This window comes from Egretta garzetta, unplaced genomic scaffold, assembly GCF_000687185.1.
Source record: "Egretta garzetta isolate BGI_Z169 unplaced genomic scaffold, ASM68718v1 scaffold426, whole genome shotgun sequence".
NCBI lineage: Eukaryota > Metazoa > Chordata > Aves > Pelecaniformes > Ardeidae > Egretta > Egretta garzetta.
The window spans coordinates 2,632,038-2,646,502 of record NW_009259977.1 but is presented as its reverse complement, the minus strand read 5'-3'; the positions used below and the strand labels follow the sequence as shown (position 1 = coordinate 2,646,502).

Here is a 14,465-nt window from a genome sequence, read left to right as displayed (position 1 = left end):
CCCATGCTCCTCCCATCTCGAGCAACTCTTTTAAACCCTGCGATAAATTCACTCTGCTCCAAGCTAAAAGAAATTTGGCTTTTTTTTGGTTTGTTTTAAATTTTACCCTGCCTTGTTCCTGTTAGCAGCACTTGAACCTCGCAGCTCCGCTCCTCCTGCCCTCCCGGCTTCCCAGCCTCACCTCCTGCCCTGTAGCTCGACAGTGTAAATACACTTAAGGTCTAAAACTCTTGCAGACGTCCTTCATCTCACACCTCCTTTCAAACTAGTTGAGCATGAGTCAGAGCCCAGCAATGCACCGATTCGCTTGCTGCTGTTACCCCTCGGTGCTCTCCTCTGCTCGGTTTGCCATCGCCTCCCCGAGGTCTTCATGCCTGGAGGGATGAGCCTGGATGGGTGTGGGTCCTCCCAGAGCCAGGGGCTTGCCCAGGGAACAGAGCACGCATCCATCCGCACCTTTGCCAAACTCATCCGTTAACAGGGGACATTGCTGCTGCTGGCAGAGGCCACACAAACCCCACGAGCTTTTCTGTCCCCCGGACAAAGAGGAGAAAGAATTTGCAGCCCGGACTTGGCCCGTGGAGCTGGCAGCTCACTGGCAAGGGACGGAGACGGTCAAATGACCCAAACCTCGCAGAGTCTCCTTTAAACTACTTAATCAAACCCCGCACGTTTCTGAAGGAGAGAAGAACGAGGTGAGATTTAATTTGCGTTTGAATGCTGTCACACCTTCCAGATGCTGATTTGCAGGGGGCAGTTTGCAAATGCAGTTTGTAGATGCTCAGCTTTGCATGCACCTCTCTGCAACACCAGCTTGTGGCTGCTACAGCGCACGTCAGCCCCAGGGTCCCGAGCCCTTAACCAGCCGCTCGGAGGAGATATGCCAGAAACCAGCTCTGTGCTGGAACCAGCAGCTGCTGACAGCACACAGCTCCACTTCATGCACATCTACAGAGCAAGGGATGAAAGAAAACTCTGTATTTTGCCTGCTGGGCGGATACAAGCGTACCTAAGTCCATGAGACAAAACTGGAAATGCACGGAAAGGCGCTGTTACACAGCATCGTAAGGCAAGCACAGACCTACAATCGTATCTAAAAGGGAGGGGGGAACGTTTGGGGTTTTTACCTCCGATTCCTTCCCAGGACTTTGAAGATCACTATGAGACGAAGATGTGGATCCTCCGTTCAGCTAGAGGAAATGAAAATGTTAGTCCAGCTTGCACAAGGAATTAGAAAAAAAATTCTGGGCAGAAAAATGCTCCAGCCAGGTAGGGACAGACATCCCAGCCCAGGCAGAGAGCAACGCCTGGCTTGTCCAGGGACCGGAGGGAAGGGTCCTGCCGAAGGGACCCTGCACACACCCGTGTGCATACACACACGCATACACAGACGGGAGCTCCCTGGGATCCCCCGCGCCAGGGCAAGCGTGGTCCCCATCCTGCCAGCACCGGGCAGCCGCTCACCTCCACCCTCTGTCACTGGGAACAGTGATTAAATGGGGCTGAAACCAGCCCTGTTCAACCGCTAAATGAAAGCTGCAGTGGGAACCAATTAAAATCAGCCAGCAGCAGTTAAGCTGAGCTAAATGAACCTTGGGGACATAATGAGCATCCCTCTGCACTCTGCAGGCTGGCAAGTCATTCCGACAGGCTCATGTGTCATGGGAGGGAGCCAAGGAAAGCCAGGCATGCCAGGAGCCTGGCCTCTCACCCCCAATCCCTCTCGATCACTCCAACACATTCCCCTCAACTGCGCTAACCTGGGATGCTGCCCAGCCACCCCAGCTGTCAGGGCATCCTGGAGCAGGCAGGAACTCACCTGGGTCTGTGCAGATCCATTTGTCATGGGCTGCAGTACCACACCTATTGACCACAGAAAAGAAAACACAGGGTAAATGTACTTGGCTGGGATCGCTGGCCTCAGCTGCCAGGCACGCATCCCTCAGCATCGCCCACCCAGCAGCCCTGAGCCCACCCCACCAGCTCAGCACATCTCGACTATGTCCCGTGCTCCTTCCGAGCCCACACCAGAGCCAGCCCATCCCCCTTGTGCCCTTCTGGAACCAAAATCTTCCCAATTCCCCTGACTACACTTCATTTCACCCTGTTTTCATCAGAAAACCCTCCAAGAAGGGCACCAAGTAACTTCCTTCTACAACCACTAAATTCAGTGCGCTCCCTTTTTTTTTTTTTGACCGTAAAGTAATTTTTCTTCAGAAGCTGTCTAATCAGAAATCTTAAAAACCAACCCAACGTTCTTCACCGAAATCATCTTTGTGGTGCCACAACAAGGGACGCGGTGGACAACCTGCTCCCCAGGTACCCTGGCATTTTTTTTTTTTTTGCTCACTTCCAACGATTTGCACACAACGATTCCACACAATGGCAGATCTTATGCAGATAAGCTGCCCGTCACCACAATCAAGTCATTGCTCAAGGCATTACCACGTCTCATCTGTCCCAGGCTAACAGATGTGTTAATTGTGACTGGATTAATGACTGAATTATGTCAAGCGCGAATGCTTCTGATGTGCTTAGGATCAGCTGTAAGACTTCAAAATTGTCAGCTTGAGGTCAATGCAGTTTTATTAAAGAGTGTAATTATTATTTTCTCTTATCCCACAAAAAACAGAATTTACCAGAGCCCTTTGCCATCAACACATGACACTGTCACCAGCCAGGCAGACCCAATTCTTGTTCCCTGACGGATGCGCCGAAACGGTGGCGAGAGCTGCAGAGCCAAGGCAGGGGCTCGAGCACCCACCCGCACCCCCCGCGTGTCCGTGGCCCTGGCGACATCCCCACCCTGGGGAACAAGGGCTTCTTTTTTGCGGGTGCCAGCAGACCTCTTGCCCCAGCTCCTCCTCGAACCGATGCGGAGCATCTGACACCGTTTTTGCCCTGTCTGCTTCTCTGCATTGTTTGACCCGTTTCTTTGGACAAATCTCCCCATTGAGCATCCCATGGAGCTGGAGTGCAGATCAGATAAGGAACAGTTGTACTGGGAAACAGAGCTGCACATTCAGCCGAGGAGGCGGGACGGGCTGGGACAGGGAGCACCCCACTCCCTCCCCACCCGGGAGCTGCAGCACAACAGGTTGGAGAGTGGACAGGCAGCTTTCTCTGCCAGGTTTCAACAGCAAGGAAAATATTTCCTGCAAGAGCCACCCCTGTGATCGCCATGGCGTGAAAGCCTTCCCCCTGTGCGCACACAGCGTTTGCTCCGGTATTTCATAGAACTGTTTTGGTTGGAAAAGCCCTTTAAGCTCACCAAGCCCAACCATTCCACCACTAAACCCTGGCCCTAAGCACCTCGGCTGCCCAGCTTTTAAATACCCCCAGGGTGGGGACTCGACCCCTGCCCTGGGTAGCCCCTTCCAGGGCTTGACAGCCCTTGCGGGGAAGGAATTTTTCCCAGTGACCAACCTAAACCTGCCCTGTTTCTCGATGCACCCTTCAAGGCTCCTTCATAGGAGCAAAGAGCAGTGGGGGATTTATGGCACTCTCCCTTCTGAGACCCCAGCTCCATGCCCCGGGCAAATTGCTCTGCTCTCCAGACCCTGCGGGTCCACCTGCTCCAACACCGGACACCCCAGGGTGTGGGTGCTGCAGCCGAAAATGTAGGGCCCTGAGGAACAGCTGTCAGAGAGGCTTCCCAGCCCCAGCCAGACAGACCAGTCCCATCTGAGCATCCCTCCGTAAGCCCACCGCTCACCGAACACCCAGCTCCCCTGGGAATCCCACCTCCCTTTACCTCAGCCACTTTATGACAGCAAGTTCCTAAGTTAATTATTCACCATGTAAAAATAACAAATTGGGTTTTGGCTAGCTCAGGAAGTATTCTCACTCTTTACAAATAGCTGGGTGGTGCTCAGGAAACTACCGAGGGATGAGACAGAAGGGAAACGGGACTCTCCCTGGCTTCGGAGATCCCACCCGTGGCACGGTGAGTCACGGCAGCGGGGCAAGGCTGCCCGGGGAAGGCAAGGTCTCACCTTTGGTGTGCTCCTCCGTGGGGGTCACCCCCAGCTTCTTGAAGTAATCGTCTGTCTCGGGGTCCACCACCAAGAGCCTGGCTTCGTTCTCCCTGGACTTAATGTGGGACACCACCTCCGAGTGCCGCAGCCCTTCCACGTTTATCCCGTTCACCTGGAAAGCGACAGCATCAAAACCCAAGTCTGTGCCTTCCCCCCCGCAGCAGAGATGTTGATCCCGGCTCACAGACCACCAGACCAGCCTCCTCATCCCCTAAGGGATGGGATTTTCCTTTTTTAGTTTCCATTGGGATGATAGGAAGGCTGCAGGCTTCTTCCTTCCCCCCCCCCTCAAGCCAGCAGCAGCCTCCTAGACAACCCCCCCCAGTGCCTCTGCCAGAGCATCCTTCATGTTACCGCATGCCCCTGTCTCTGCCCACATCCCAAACACCTCTGTTGAGAACCACAGCCCCTAGACTCCACCACCTCATCCACCCAAGGTCCTGCCGACATGTTCTGGCTGCTCTTTAGTGATTTCAAACCCAGCCTTCACCTCGGGACGTGCCCTAGGTATCTCAGGCTGCCTACGGGGTGCAACCATGTGTATGGGCAGCGGGCTGGGTCCTGCCAGCACGTCCAGCTCCCTGGCCCTGCCCGGGTGGCTGTGGCATCACCGCACCATTGTTCATCCCTCCGTGATGGAAAACTGTGGATTTCCAGTGTCCTGGTGGGCGAGTCCCCGTGCCTGCCACACTGATTCAGTTCTCCCTTCCCTGCGTGCAAGCTGGGACCTACCGGGGAACATGATCCCCTGCTCCCGATTGTTCCCTGCAGGGAGGGGACGGCTGTGATTTTGAGGCATTGTTCGGGTGGGGAATGAATCACCCTTTGTCCCGCAGGCGAAGGTCTCCTCGCCGCCCAGCCCCTTGCTGCTGGACCTGCTTTTGTGCCATAAACTCTTTTCAGTGCTTCAGCCCCTCTCCAGCAAAGCTCAACCCACCCTTCACCACCCATCCTGGCTTCGGTGTCTGAAGGCACCTGCCTGCAGGACAGTGGAGCCATGTGCTAACTCAGCTTGGAAGGAGAAGGGGGGAGAGTGCTGGTGGCACAGAGATCACCGGGAACAGAGTAACCTCCTCCTCTTAAAAACAGCTACCCCCTTACTACAGCTTTCTGAAACAAATCAGAGACTTAGAAATCGGTCCAGCACAGAAAGGCCTTCGTTAGGAGGAGCAGAGGGCAGGTTTTGTTTGTTTTTCTAAGCCATGCATAACATTATAACTGCACGCTTTGGATGCACACGCCTGCCCTCCTGCAGAGACCCAGCTGTCCAGGATCACCAGCATCAACAGGTTTTTATTCCTCCTTCTGCTGCAGATAGACAACTGCCTTCTCCTGCCCCAGACCCTGAAGCATACCCATGCCAACGTCAGGGACTGAGCCTGGGCGTGCGGGTAACCCCGTCCAGGCAGCCCCCTGGGGGGCTGAGCTACGCCCGCGTGGCTTCGCCCCAGCAGCACCCAGTGGGTTGCAGCCCGTCCCAGGGAAGCAGGACAGCGGAGGAGGTTGGTCCTGGCCCAGCCACGGTCCCTCTCGCTCTGCAAAGGCGTGGCTGCATCGCAGTGGGATGAGCAGCTGCCTCCTCTGGGTCACTCCAGCCCCCTGGCAGCCTCAGCACGACCCAGAGGAGGCTCATCCCTGCCCCAAAGGGACAAGGCAGGCAGATGCTGCAGAGCCCGAGCTGGGCCAGCTCCAAACTTTGTCTCTCCCTTTGCGTTTCGGATGCCTGAACACAAACCTGGGGCAAAAGCAGGTCCTGAGGGCAGGGATGGGAAAGGAACCCCCTCCTCCCCAGGCTTTGCACCTCACTGGCAACCTCAGCTGCTGGCTTGTAACCCTGCTCCATCCCCGGCAGCACCCTGCCACCTCTCCCAGTCACCCCAATTCACCCCCGCTTGAGCTTGGCCAGGCAGCACGGAACTGCTCCCCCCTGACCCGGCACCCCCAGCCCACCCAGCGCAGCAGGGCTGGGGGGCATCAAATATTTATCAAAACCCCAAAGAGCAGGTATGGAGGGGATTGGGTTTCTGAGCTCGCCAGCTCACCCCTTGCCGCTTTGTATGTGCCAGGCGCTCTGCCAAGCACCGATAAATAAATAACACAACCCCTCGCCACGACACTGCGCTGCCGGGAGCTGATGCCACTGGCACCCCGCTCCTGGCCCCATGCTGCTCCTAGCATTAAAATTCCCAGTGCTGGGAAGTGGGAGCAGCTCCCACCAGCTCCCACAGGGGCTAGAAAGCAGGCAAGTGCTTTGGTCTTAGTATTTCCCCAACTTGCCCAGCTCCGCAGGACACTAGTATTTTCCTCCACGTGTGCAAATCCCTTTCCCCTGCTGGAGATGGTGGCGAGGGCCACGGTTTGGCCCCTGTGGGAGGGTTTCAGGGTTCACCCTCCTGGGGAAGGGCCCCGCATTTCCCCAAGCAGGGGGCATCCACGTGCTCCCACGGGATGCCAAAGGGGCGATGGCTGTGGTGCCTGGAGCACCGGCTGCCAGCTCAAGCCCTGCCTGTCCCGCTGCCCTTTTGCTGCTCAAGCTGTGCCCAAAGCGCAGGCAGCCCTGGATGAGGAAACCTCATTCTCCAGGAAAAACACAAGACACAAATGAGCTGAAGGGAGGGCAATTCCCAGTCACATCAAAACTTGTGTTGTCCAGCACTCGGTGACCAGGAAGATGCTTCCAAGAGCAATTTTTCCCCTCATCTTTCACCATTTCATACCTTAAAATCTCTGCAAAGCTTTTCCCCCCCCTGCTTTTTTTTTTCTAGACACCTGCCTGGCAGTGCATCAGCTCGGATGGGCAGCACTGACCCGTCCCTGCGCCCATGGCAGGACGCCAGATGGGAGGGGGGCTGGGTGGGATGTCACCCCCTCCCCTGCGCTGGTGGTGGGACAGGTCCCACATGTCCCCAAACCCCTTTCACTGCAGCGGGCAGAGCCAGCTCCAGCACCAAGTGGCAGCAGGCAATGCCACCCAGCACAGGGCTTGCTGTGCTGCAGAGGGGAGACGGGCACCCATTGAATGCCTCATCGGTCGGCAGGATCCCCCTGCCACCCCCGAGCCACCCGGACGGGCAGAGGGGCAGCAGTTTGCCTACTCCAACCCTCCTCTGTGCCAGCCAGAGCCAGCAGCATCACCCAGATTTCAGTGCTCACCAGTGCCCGCTTTGAATGAGCTGCCAGAGGATCAAGAAGCTGCTGCCTAAGCACCCGCATAGGTCTTACAACTCCGTATTACCAAGCAATACAGGGGGGATCTGATGGAAAAGGTCATGGGATGGGGGCTTGTTTCAGCTTCAGGCTTCCCGAGTGTCCCATTGCTTCTGCTGCCCCTCTCCCCTCCTGCAAGAGGGGGACAGGACACGGCTGCTCCTGCCAGGCTGGGCAGGATTGAACATCCCTGTGCGGCATGTGCCCAGGAAACCCCAAAAGGCTTCCCAGGAAGGGAGGTGCCAAACGCCCCATGCCCTTACCTCCACCAGCCGGTCCTGGGGCCGCAGCCCCGCTCTGGAGGCTGGCGAGTCGGGGTCGACTGAGCGGATGAACTGCCCTGGCCGGGACTTCTCACTGTGCAGGTTGAAGCCGTAGCCATTGGGGCCTTTCTTCAGGTGGCAGAGACGTGGGCACAGCTCCTTCTGTCCGTTTAAATCCTGATTAACAGAGGGGGGGTTGGGGGGGGAGACAGAACATTTAATTTATAGGTTTGGTTTTGCTCTAGGCAGATGCAATCATAAATAAAGCGACCGAGGAAACACCATATCTGCAGCCTGTCCTCCCATTGCCCTGAACAGAGACAGGTTAACAAATGAATTTCCTCTCATTGAGTCTATTTTAGAAAATCAATTGTCCGAAACCATTCCAGAAAAAATTAAAACAACACAAAAAATGCACTTCCTTCACCAAAAGCAGCTTGGATAAAGTCTGCCTGTACACCAAGACCCTCCCAGCAGCAGCTGAGCCCTGGTGCCACAGCCCCGGGCAAGGAGGAACCAAACCTGAGAGCAGAGACACTGGATTAACCTTAGTAATTTATTTAAGGCAGTGCCATGCCCTTGGTCCCAGCGACATCGGCATTGCCTATGGGTGCGATCACCTCCCAGCGGAGCAGCTCTGGGGGCCGGGGTGGTGATGAACCCCCCGCCTGATGGCTCCCCACAGCACGGAAGGGCTGAGCTTGCTGTAGGATGAGCGATGAAGGAGCAGGTGAGGAGTGCCTTCTCCCCATCCCATGGAAGATGCTCTACGGCTCCTTGGGGCAGCAACAAATACCAGCTTTTCTCCAAGTCTGCAGGACCCATTGCACCCTGGCAGATGCTGCTCTCCCCAGCAGCCTCCGCACAGTCCCTTCCAGCCCCCATGTGCCGGGCAGCCCCAGCTCACGGCACAGCACCACGTCCCCGGCAAGAGCTGCCTTGGAGACAGGGGTTTTCATTTTCATCTGTGGTTAAAGGAAAGCATCCCCTGTGGCTGAGTTTTAATCTTTCACTAAAAGAAACGTTGCTCCCCTCCTGCTAACAGACCTGATGTTTTGCAGATCACACTTAAGGTGCAATCTCTTACAGCCTTTCCTTTCAAATTAAAAACCCATGCTGCAACTTCCTCGACGTTCCGGTCTTTGCCAAAAGGTACCATGAAACACCAAACCCATGCCCCCTCCACTCCCACCACATGCCCAGAGGTATCTTCCATCCTCTGACGGCTCCAGGGCTCCCACACGCCACACTGGGCCGGCAGCTCCTTGCACTCGCAGTACTTTGGGGTTGTTTCTGCAAAACATCCTCGATGTTGCTTAGAAGCTGCTTCCCCTGCAGGAAGGGCTGCGGGACCCAAGGGCACCCACGGCTGATGCCCAGGAGGGCTGGCCCGGCCACCGCTCGCATGGGGGGATCCCAGGGATGATGCCCAGGGGCTCCAGCTGCACATAGACCCCATGCGGCAAGAACCAAACAAGCCAAAGGATGCTTCCCGCTGCCACCATGGAGCCAGGACTATCCACAGGATCCTCGTGTGCCCCAGTGATGACAGGGAATAACTCAGTTTGCAATCACACAAGGTAATTTTTGGCCACCGCGAGTTACGGTGGGGCAAATATGGAGGGCAGCGAAGAGCCTGAATCAATTCGCTGGCACTCGCTGATCTCCTGGCTCCCCGTGGGGCCAGCGGTGGCCCGTCGATGGCACCCCCGGGGGCAGCACCTAATTCCCACAGGAGGAGCACAGCCCGTAAGCAAGCCAATTACTGGGTGGCCAGGCACTGCCACAGCCAAGTCACTCTGGAGGCTGATCCCATCCCCTACATCCCCCCAAAGAAAGGATTTTCTGGAGAAGCATCAGGCAGGGACATGCAGAGTCGTCACCCCCAGGGACCAACCGTGCTGGGGAATGGCTCTGCCTTTCACCCTCGGCAAGGCCGCAGAGCCACCGGCTGCTGACAGGGATGGAGAGAGCAGCCTTGCAGTACCCTTCCATCGCCAGGCCTCCGCTCCCCGCTGAGCACCTATGGGCAAACGCCAAAACATAACTAACACCTCAACGCATGTGCCTGTCCCCAGCTGGGTTCCCCACTTTGCAGAGCTCAGGGCATCAATCATCACCCGCACTGAGCACGGTCACACAAACACACCCAGCCAGGGTGACACTGCTGCCGCTGGCAGGGGACAGAGGCTACAGATGACAAGAGATAAACCCAAATAATCCCAGCAAGAAACACCAGTTTCATGCCACAGAGAGCACAGGTCCCCGTGCTGCAAGCTGTGACCATGGCCGCCCGGTAAGCAGGGGCTCCAGACACCAGACACCCCTCCCAGCACCCACTGCCTGCTGCAGGCTTTAATGCGATGGGATGAGACCTGGGGACAGGGCAAGGGGAGGCAGAAACCCACTACCACTGCTTCACTGCGGGGGGAAACCCCCCCTCGCCCTGTCCAGCTCTTGCTCCGACCCCATACGCACCCACCAGCTCCATGGGATGTAAACAAATATCCCAGCACAGCTCTCCTTGAGCTGCTCATGGAATACTGGAGCTGGTGGGGTTCACTGTGGGTCAGAGGAGCCCAGGAGATGACTCTGGCATGACTGCAGCCTCCATCCCCGCATAGCCCTTTGTTGGGAATATGAAAGCAAAAAAAGCCGCTTTCCCCCCCATCACTCAAGGCTGCATCTTCCCAGGTGACCACACCAAACTGCCTCTTCCATGCCCTTGGCGCTTTGCTTCCCCACAGTGAACTCTTCCAAACCCAGCCCCTGCGGGGCTGACAGCCTGAGCCCCCCGTGGGCCCCCAGCCCAGCCAAACCCCAAAGTAAGGAGGCAAGAGCAAAGCCTTTCCCAGGGCCAAAGCAAGAGCTGGAGCTGCATCCGCTCGCACCCATCTGCTCCCACCTGCATGGGCGCGTGCCGACCACAAGCAATGAGATCGGTCCCAGAGTCCTGGGGCAAACAGCAGAGGAAATTTTGGCCGTGGCTGCAATGCCCATGGGGAACAGAGGTGGGTCGGGACTCAGCTTGACCAGCTCCACCCCAGCACCCAGGAAGAAATGGGGATACGAGCTGACCAGCCCTCGCTGGGCATGAGGGCAGAGCTGCCTGTGACATTGCCGCTCCAGCACAGGAGGGTGACCTCGGCCACCCCGACTCCTCGGGGCCAGAGCACCAAATTCCTCAAAAAGGACTTGCAAACGAGGGCCATCGTTGGCAGCGCCCATCGCAGCGCGCCTGGACCAGCTGCAAACCGTACCCGAACATTTATGGAGATTAACCTGGCAATGCTGTTTTTTATTAAAAAAAAGGGCGGAGGGAGCTGCAAGAAAAGCCTCGGTGACTGCTCACGCACACACACCACAGCCGAGTTTGCAGGGTGCGTGGATGCTACCAGGACAGGTTTTGGAGAAAAAGAGACCCACAGGCACCTGCCCAGGGAGATGCTCTTGGCATTGACACCTCAAGGCACAGACCAGTTCTTAAAAGGGAAAAATCATCAGCGCAACGCCCACCAATGGATAAAACCCATCCTAAACAGGGCAGGGCTCCCAAAGTGCTTTGGCTACCTGCTCAGCAAAAGCCACCAGCCCCTCCACCTGCCATGACCCCGCACACGCATCCTCTCCCTCCACAGCTTCAGCACGCCTGTATTTTTCCCATGGCCCTGGAGCAGTCTGTTCACCCTATCTGCAAACATTTCCAGCTTGCCTTGGAGTTCTTCAAAAAACTGAAGAAAACAGGAAATGATTCAACCGGCCAAAGAGGGTCGGATCCGCGTGACCTTAAAGGATGCACGGGGCTAGGAAAAGGGGCCACGTCCCGCAAGCGGAGGGGAACACTCCTGGGATCACCTATTCAAATTGAGAAAGGGCCTTTTTAAACCACTTTCCTCTTTCTCCATTTTATGGGGTCAGCAGGGTGAAAGCACCGAGAAAATCACCCAAAAACGCCGTGCTGTAGCTGCCATCCCAGCGTGGGGATCCCTGGGGCTTGGCAGGCAGCTGTGGGGGGACAGGCTGGCAGGGGATCCCCTGGGATCAAGTGAAATCCAAGCAATCAAGTGAAATCAAATTACTTGATAAATAAACAGCGCGGGGGAAAGCTTCGCCTGCAGGAGCGCTCTGTTTGCGAGGGTTGTTACCAGTGCCCTGTCCTACCCGGGCTTGCTCTACTTTCACCACAAAAAATCTTGAATTCAAGGTCCTTAACTGAAATGAATTCAAGACCTTTGTTTTGAAAAATAAATAAATAAACAAACCCTCCCAGTTCAGCATCTGTTCCGAGCAGAAATCCTTGGGCAAAACTGCTTATCCTCCCACAGAGATGAGCCGGGGCTTTCGCTGGGCTCTTAAACCTCCCAACGCAATCCTCGGCCACTGGAAAAAACAGGTCTTAGACCACAGCTCTGCAAAGCCCCTCTCCGGGATTAAGCAAACTCTGATGCTCCCCTCACTTCACCCAGACCCGGGTGCTCAATCACTTTGCGCTTACGTGCACCGTTGACACGGAGCTCCTGAGCCTCTTGCCAGCTCTGCTATTTACTTTCTTTTCCACCGGTGCCAACGTTTCCCTGGTTGTGTTTTGGGAAGATATTTCCTAAGCTCTAGTGGGGGTTGGATTTTGCCTTTGTGAAACCCAAGCCCTGCGACGAAGCGTTCCCCGTAATGGTGGCATGTTATCTGCCAACACTCAGCCCTGCAGAAATGCTTCAGTATTGCTCTGGAGGAGGCTTCACTGCCCTTTCATGTGCCAAGAAGATAAAAGCCAGTTTGGGTAAGTTAGATTCACATGGGCACTAGACAGCAAAAATAAAAAGTGAACGATCTATGTCTATTTGCATGCAAAAGAAATTGCGAAAGAAAGCAACTTTTTTTTCTAGGTACCTTGATACTACCACTGATTTCCTAAATTGGATTAAGAAGCTATGGCATGTCGTACTCCACTGACAAGCATCGCTCTCTGTACATGTCCCCAGGTACCTATGTGTGCGTGCAAATAAATAAGCTGTGTTGCCACACCACCCCTGGAGCTGCTGCTGCCTGAGGCAAATCGTCATCATTTTAGAAGGAAAAAGGTTTCGGAAACGCTACTCAAGCTGGTCCATTTAAAAATGCACAAACAAGACATTATATAACAATGAAAGGCTTTCAATTAAACAAAACAAAACTGGTTGGGTGTTGCCAGCTCTCACAATCTTACTGCAACTCTTGCAGCATCTGATTTTTTTCCCTTAGAGTTTCCAGCACTGCTGCTGGGAGCCGGGGACCCCCAGGGCCTCCTCTTGGCTCAGTGGGGTCCCTTGGGGCCACCTCCCCAGCTCAACGGGGGCCCGCGGGGGCCACCCACCCCCAGCTCACCGGGATGCCACAGCACAGGCTTCGTGCCACCCCCCTGCAGCTCCCTGCAGTAACCGGGACTGTTCCCATACCGTACGTCTGGATGTTTCGGGCACGCTCCACCATGGAGCCGGTATCATAAACGTCACCGTCTCTGATTAACAAGGGGTTTCCATGTAATTAATTAGTAGGTGCCAGCCTCTGTGCAAGCAGAACCCACTCACAGAAGCACCAAACTGCTGGCATTTTGGCCTTTTCTGTTTCCTGAAACAAACTCACCTCCCGGCTTTTGAGGGGCAGCAGAGCCACCCACCATGCTCCGCTGTCCAAGCAGAACCCACCTGCCCCTAGAAAAGTCCCTCACTGGCTCCAGCGCCAGCCCCAGCTCAACACCACGAGGCCACCGGCGTCAAAGACCCACACGCCATCATCTCTGACCCGGCCCCAAGCTCCAGCTCTGGGACGGGGCTGCCCCGGGCTCCCCCCGGCCCCTGCCCACCACCTTCCCCAAGGGCACTCACCAAACCAGCCCGTGGGTTCAAACCCTCACCCGCAGTTGTGACGTTGAGCGGGGCCGGTGATGAAAAGGGCTCTTCAAAGACCTCCATCACGCAGGGGTTAGCACACGCTTTTGAGCGTGATGCAAACTCGCTGCCAGCCCAGCCCAGCGAGCTGTTGCCCAGCCTCGGACAACCCAGCCAGCACAGCCGCGGGTCTCTCCCTGCCCGGGATGCTCAAAGACAGCGGCGGCCAAGCACAGTTGGGTCGGGTCCCGAGAGCATCGCCAGCCACACCGCTCCACCCCACATCTCCCTGCACTGCGCAGGCAAACACACACCCCACAATGGGCTAAAACTCCTTGAAAAGTCATGCTTTAGGGATTTATTCCATAAATAAGGCACCGGTGCCAGCACCAACACCCACCTCTCCCAGGTCCTCCAGGAGAGGAGGAAGAAGAGGAGGAGGAAGAGGAGGGCTGAGCACACACACACGCACAAACACAGAGCTAGTCTAGCGGCCGAGGCCGGGTCGGTACCATCTGCCGCGGGAGCCCGGCAGCTCCTGCAGACCCCCGCGCCGAAGCCACGATGCTGCCGTGCACCTCAGCCAAGGGGGTTCACCCCCTGGACCTCCTCCAAGGCCGAAGGGATGTTCTGGGCACAGCCAGGAAGCGCGTGGTGTCTGATGGTGGCACCGTGAAGGCAGTGGGAGCTCCAGCCCCACTCATCCCCCCGGAACGGGGATTTGCTCAAATCTGAGCTCATCTGCTGTGGGTGTGACGGCCTCCTCGGCCCCATCACAGCGCGTAATCACCGGAGATCCGAGCATGCCACCTAATCGGCTCAATCCTGCCTGGGACCACCTCGCCCGCAGCACCCTGCACCCACCGGCGCTTTTGGGGCTGCTCCTGGCACCAGCTCCACCCCTGCGTGGCGCAGCCCGGTGGGCTTTGCCCTTTCCTGAGGGCAGCCAAATAGGCTCTAATCACCGCTGTTAGGCACTGCGCTGCCTGGATGCGCTCCAGGCTCCAGATCACCCCAAGACACGTCAAGCCTTTCTGCCTCTGCTGCAGCCGAGCTGGAGAAAACACACGCAGGGGGCTTCCTCTCACACATTC

At 56.4% G+C, this 14,465-nt stretch overlaps 1 protein-coding gene across 1 annotated transcript in view; it reads right to left on the bottom strand.

Annotated features, from left to right (window-relative positions):
* Positions 1-14,465, bottom strand: part of SLC9A3R2 (SLC9A3 regulator 2) — a 53,000-nt gene that overhangs the window by 4,853 nt on the left and 33,682 nt on the right. Inside the window, 4 exon segments of the mRNA XM_035895949.1 lie at positions 1,128-1,190; positions 1,820-1,863; positions 3,996-4,149; positions 7,508-7,684. Coding sequence (XP_035751842.1) covers positions 1,128-1,190; positions 1,820-1,863; positions 3,996-4,149; positions 7,508-7,684 — 438 coding nt within the window.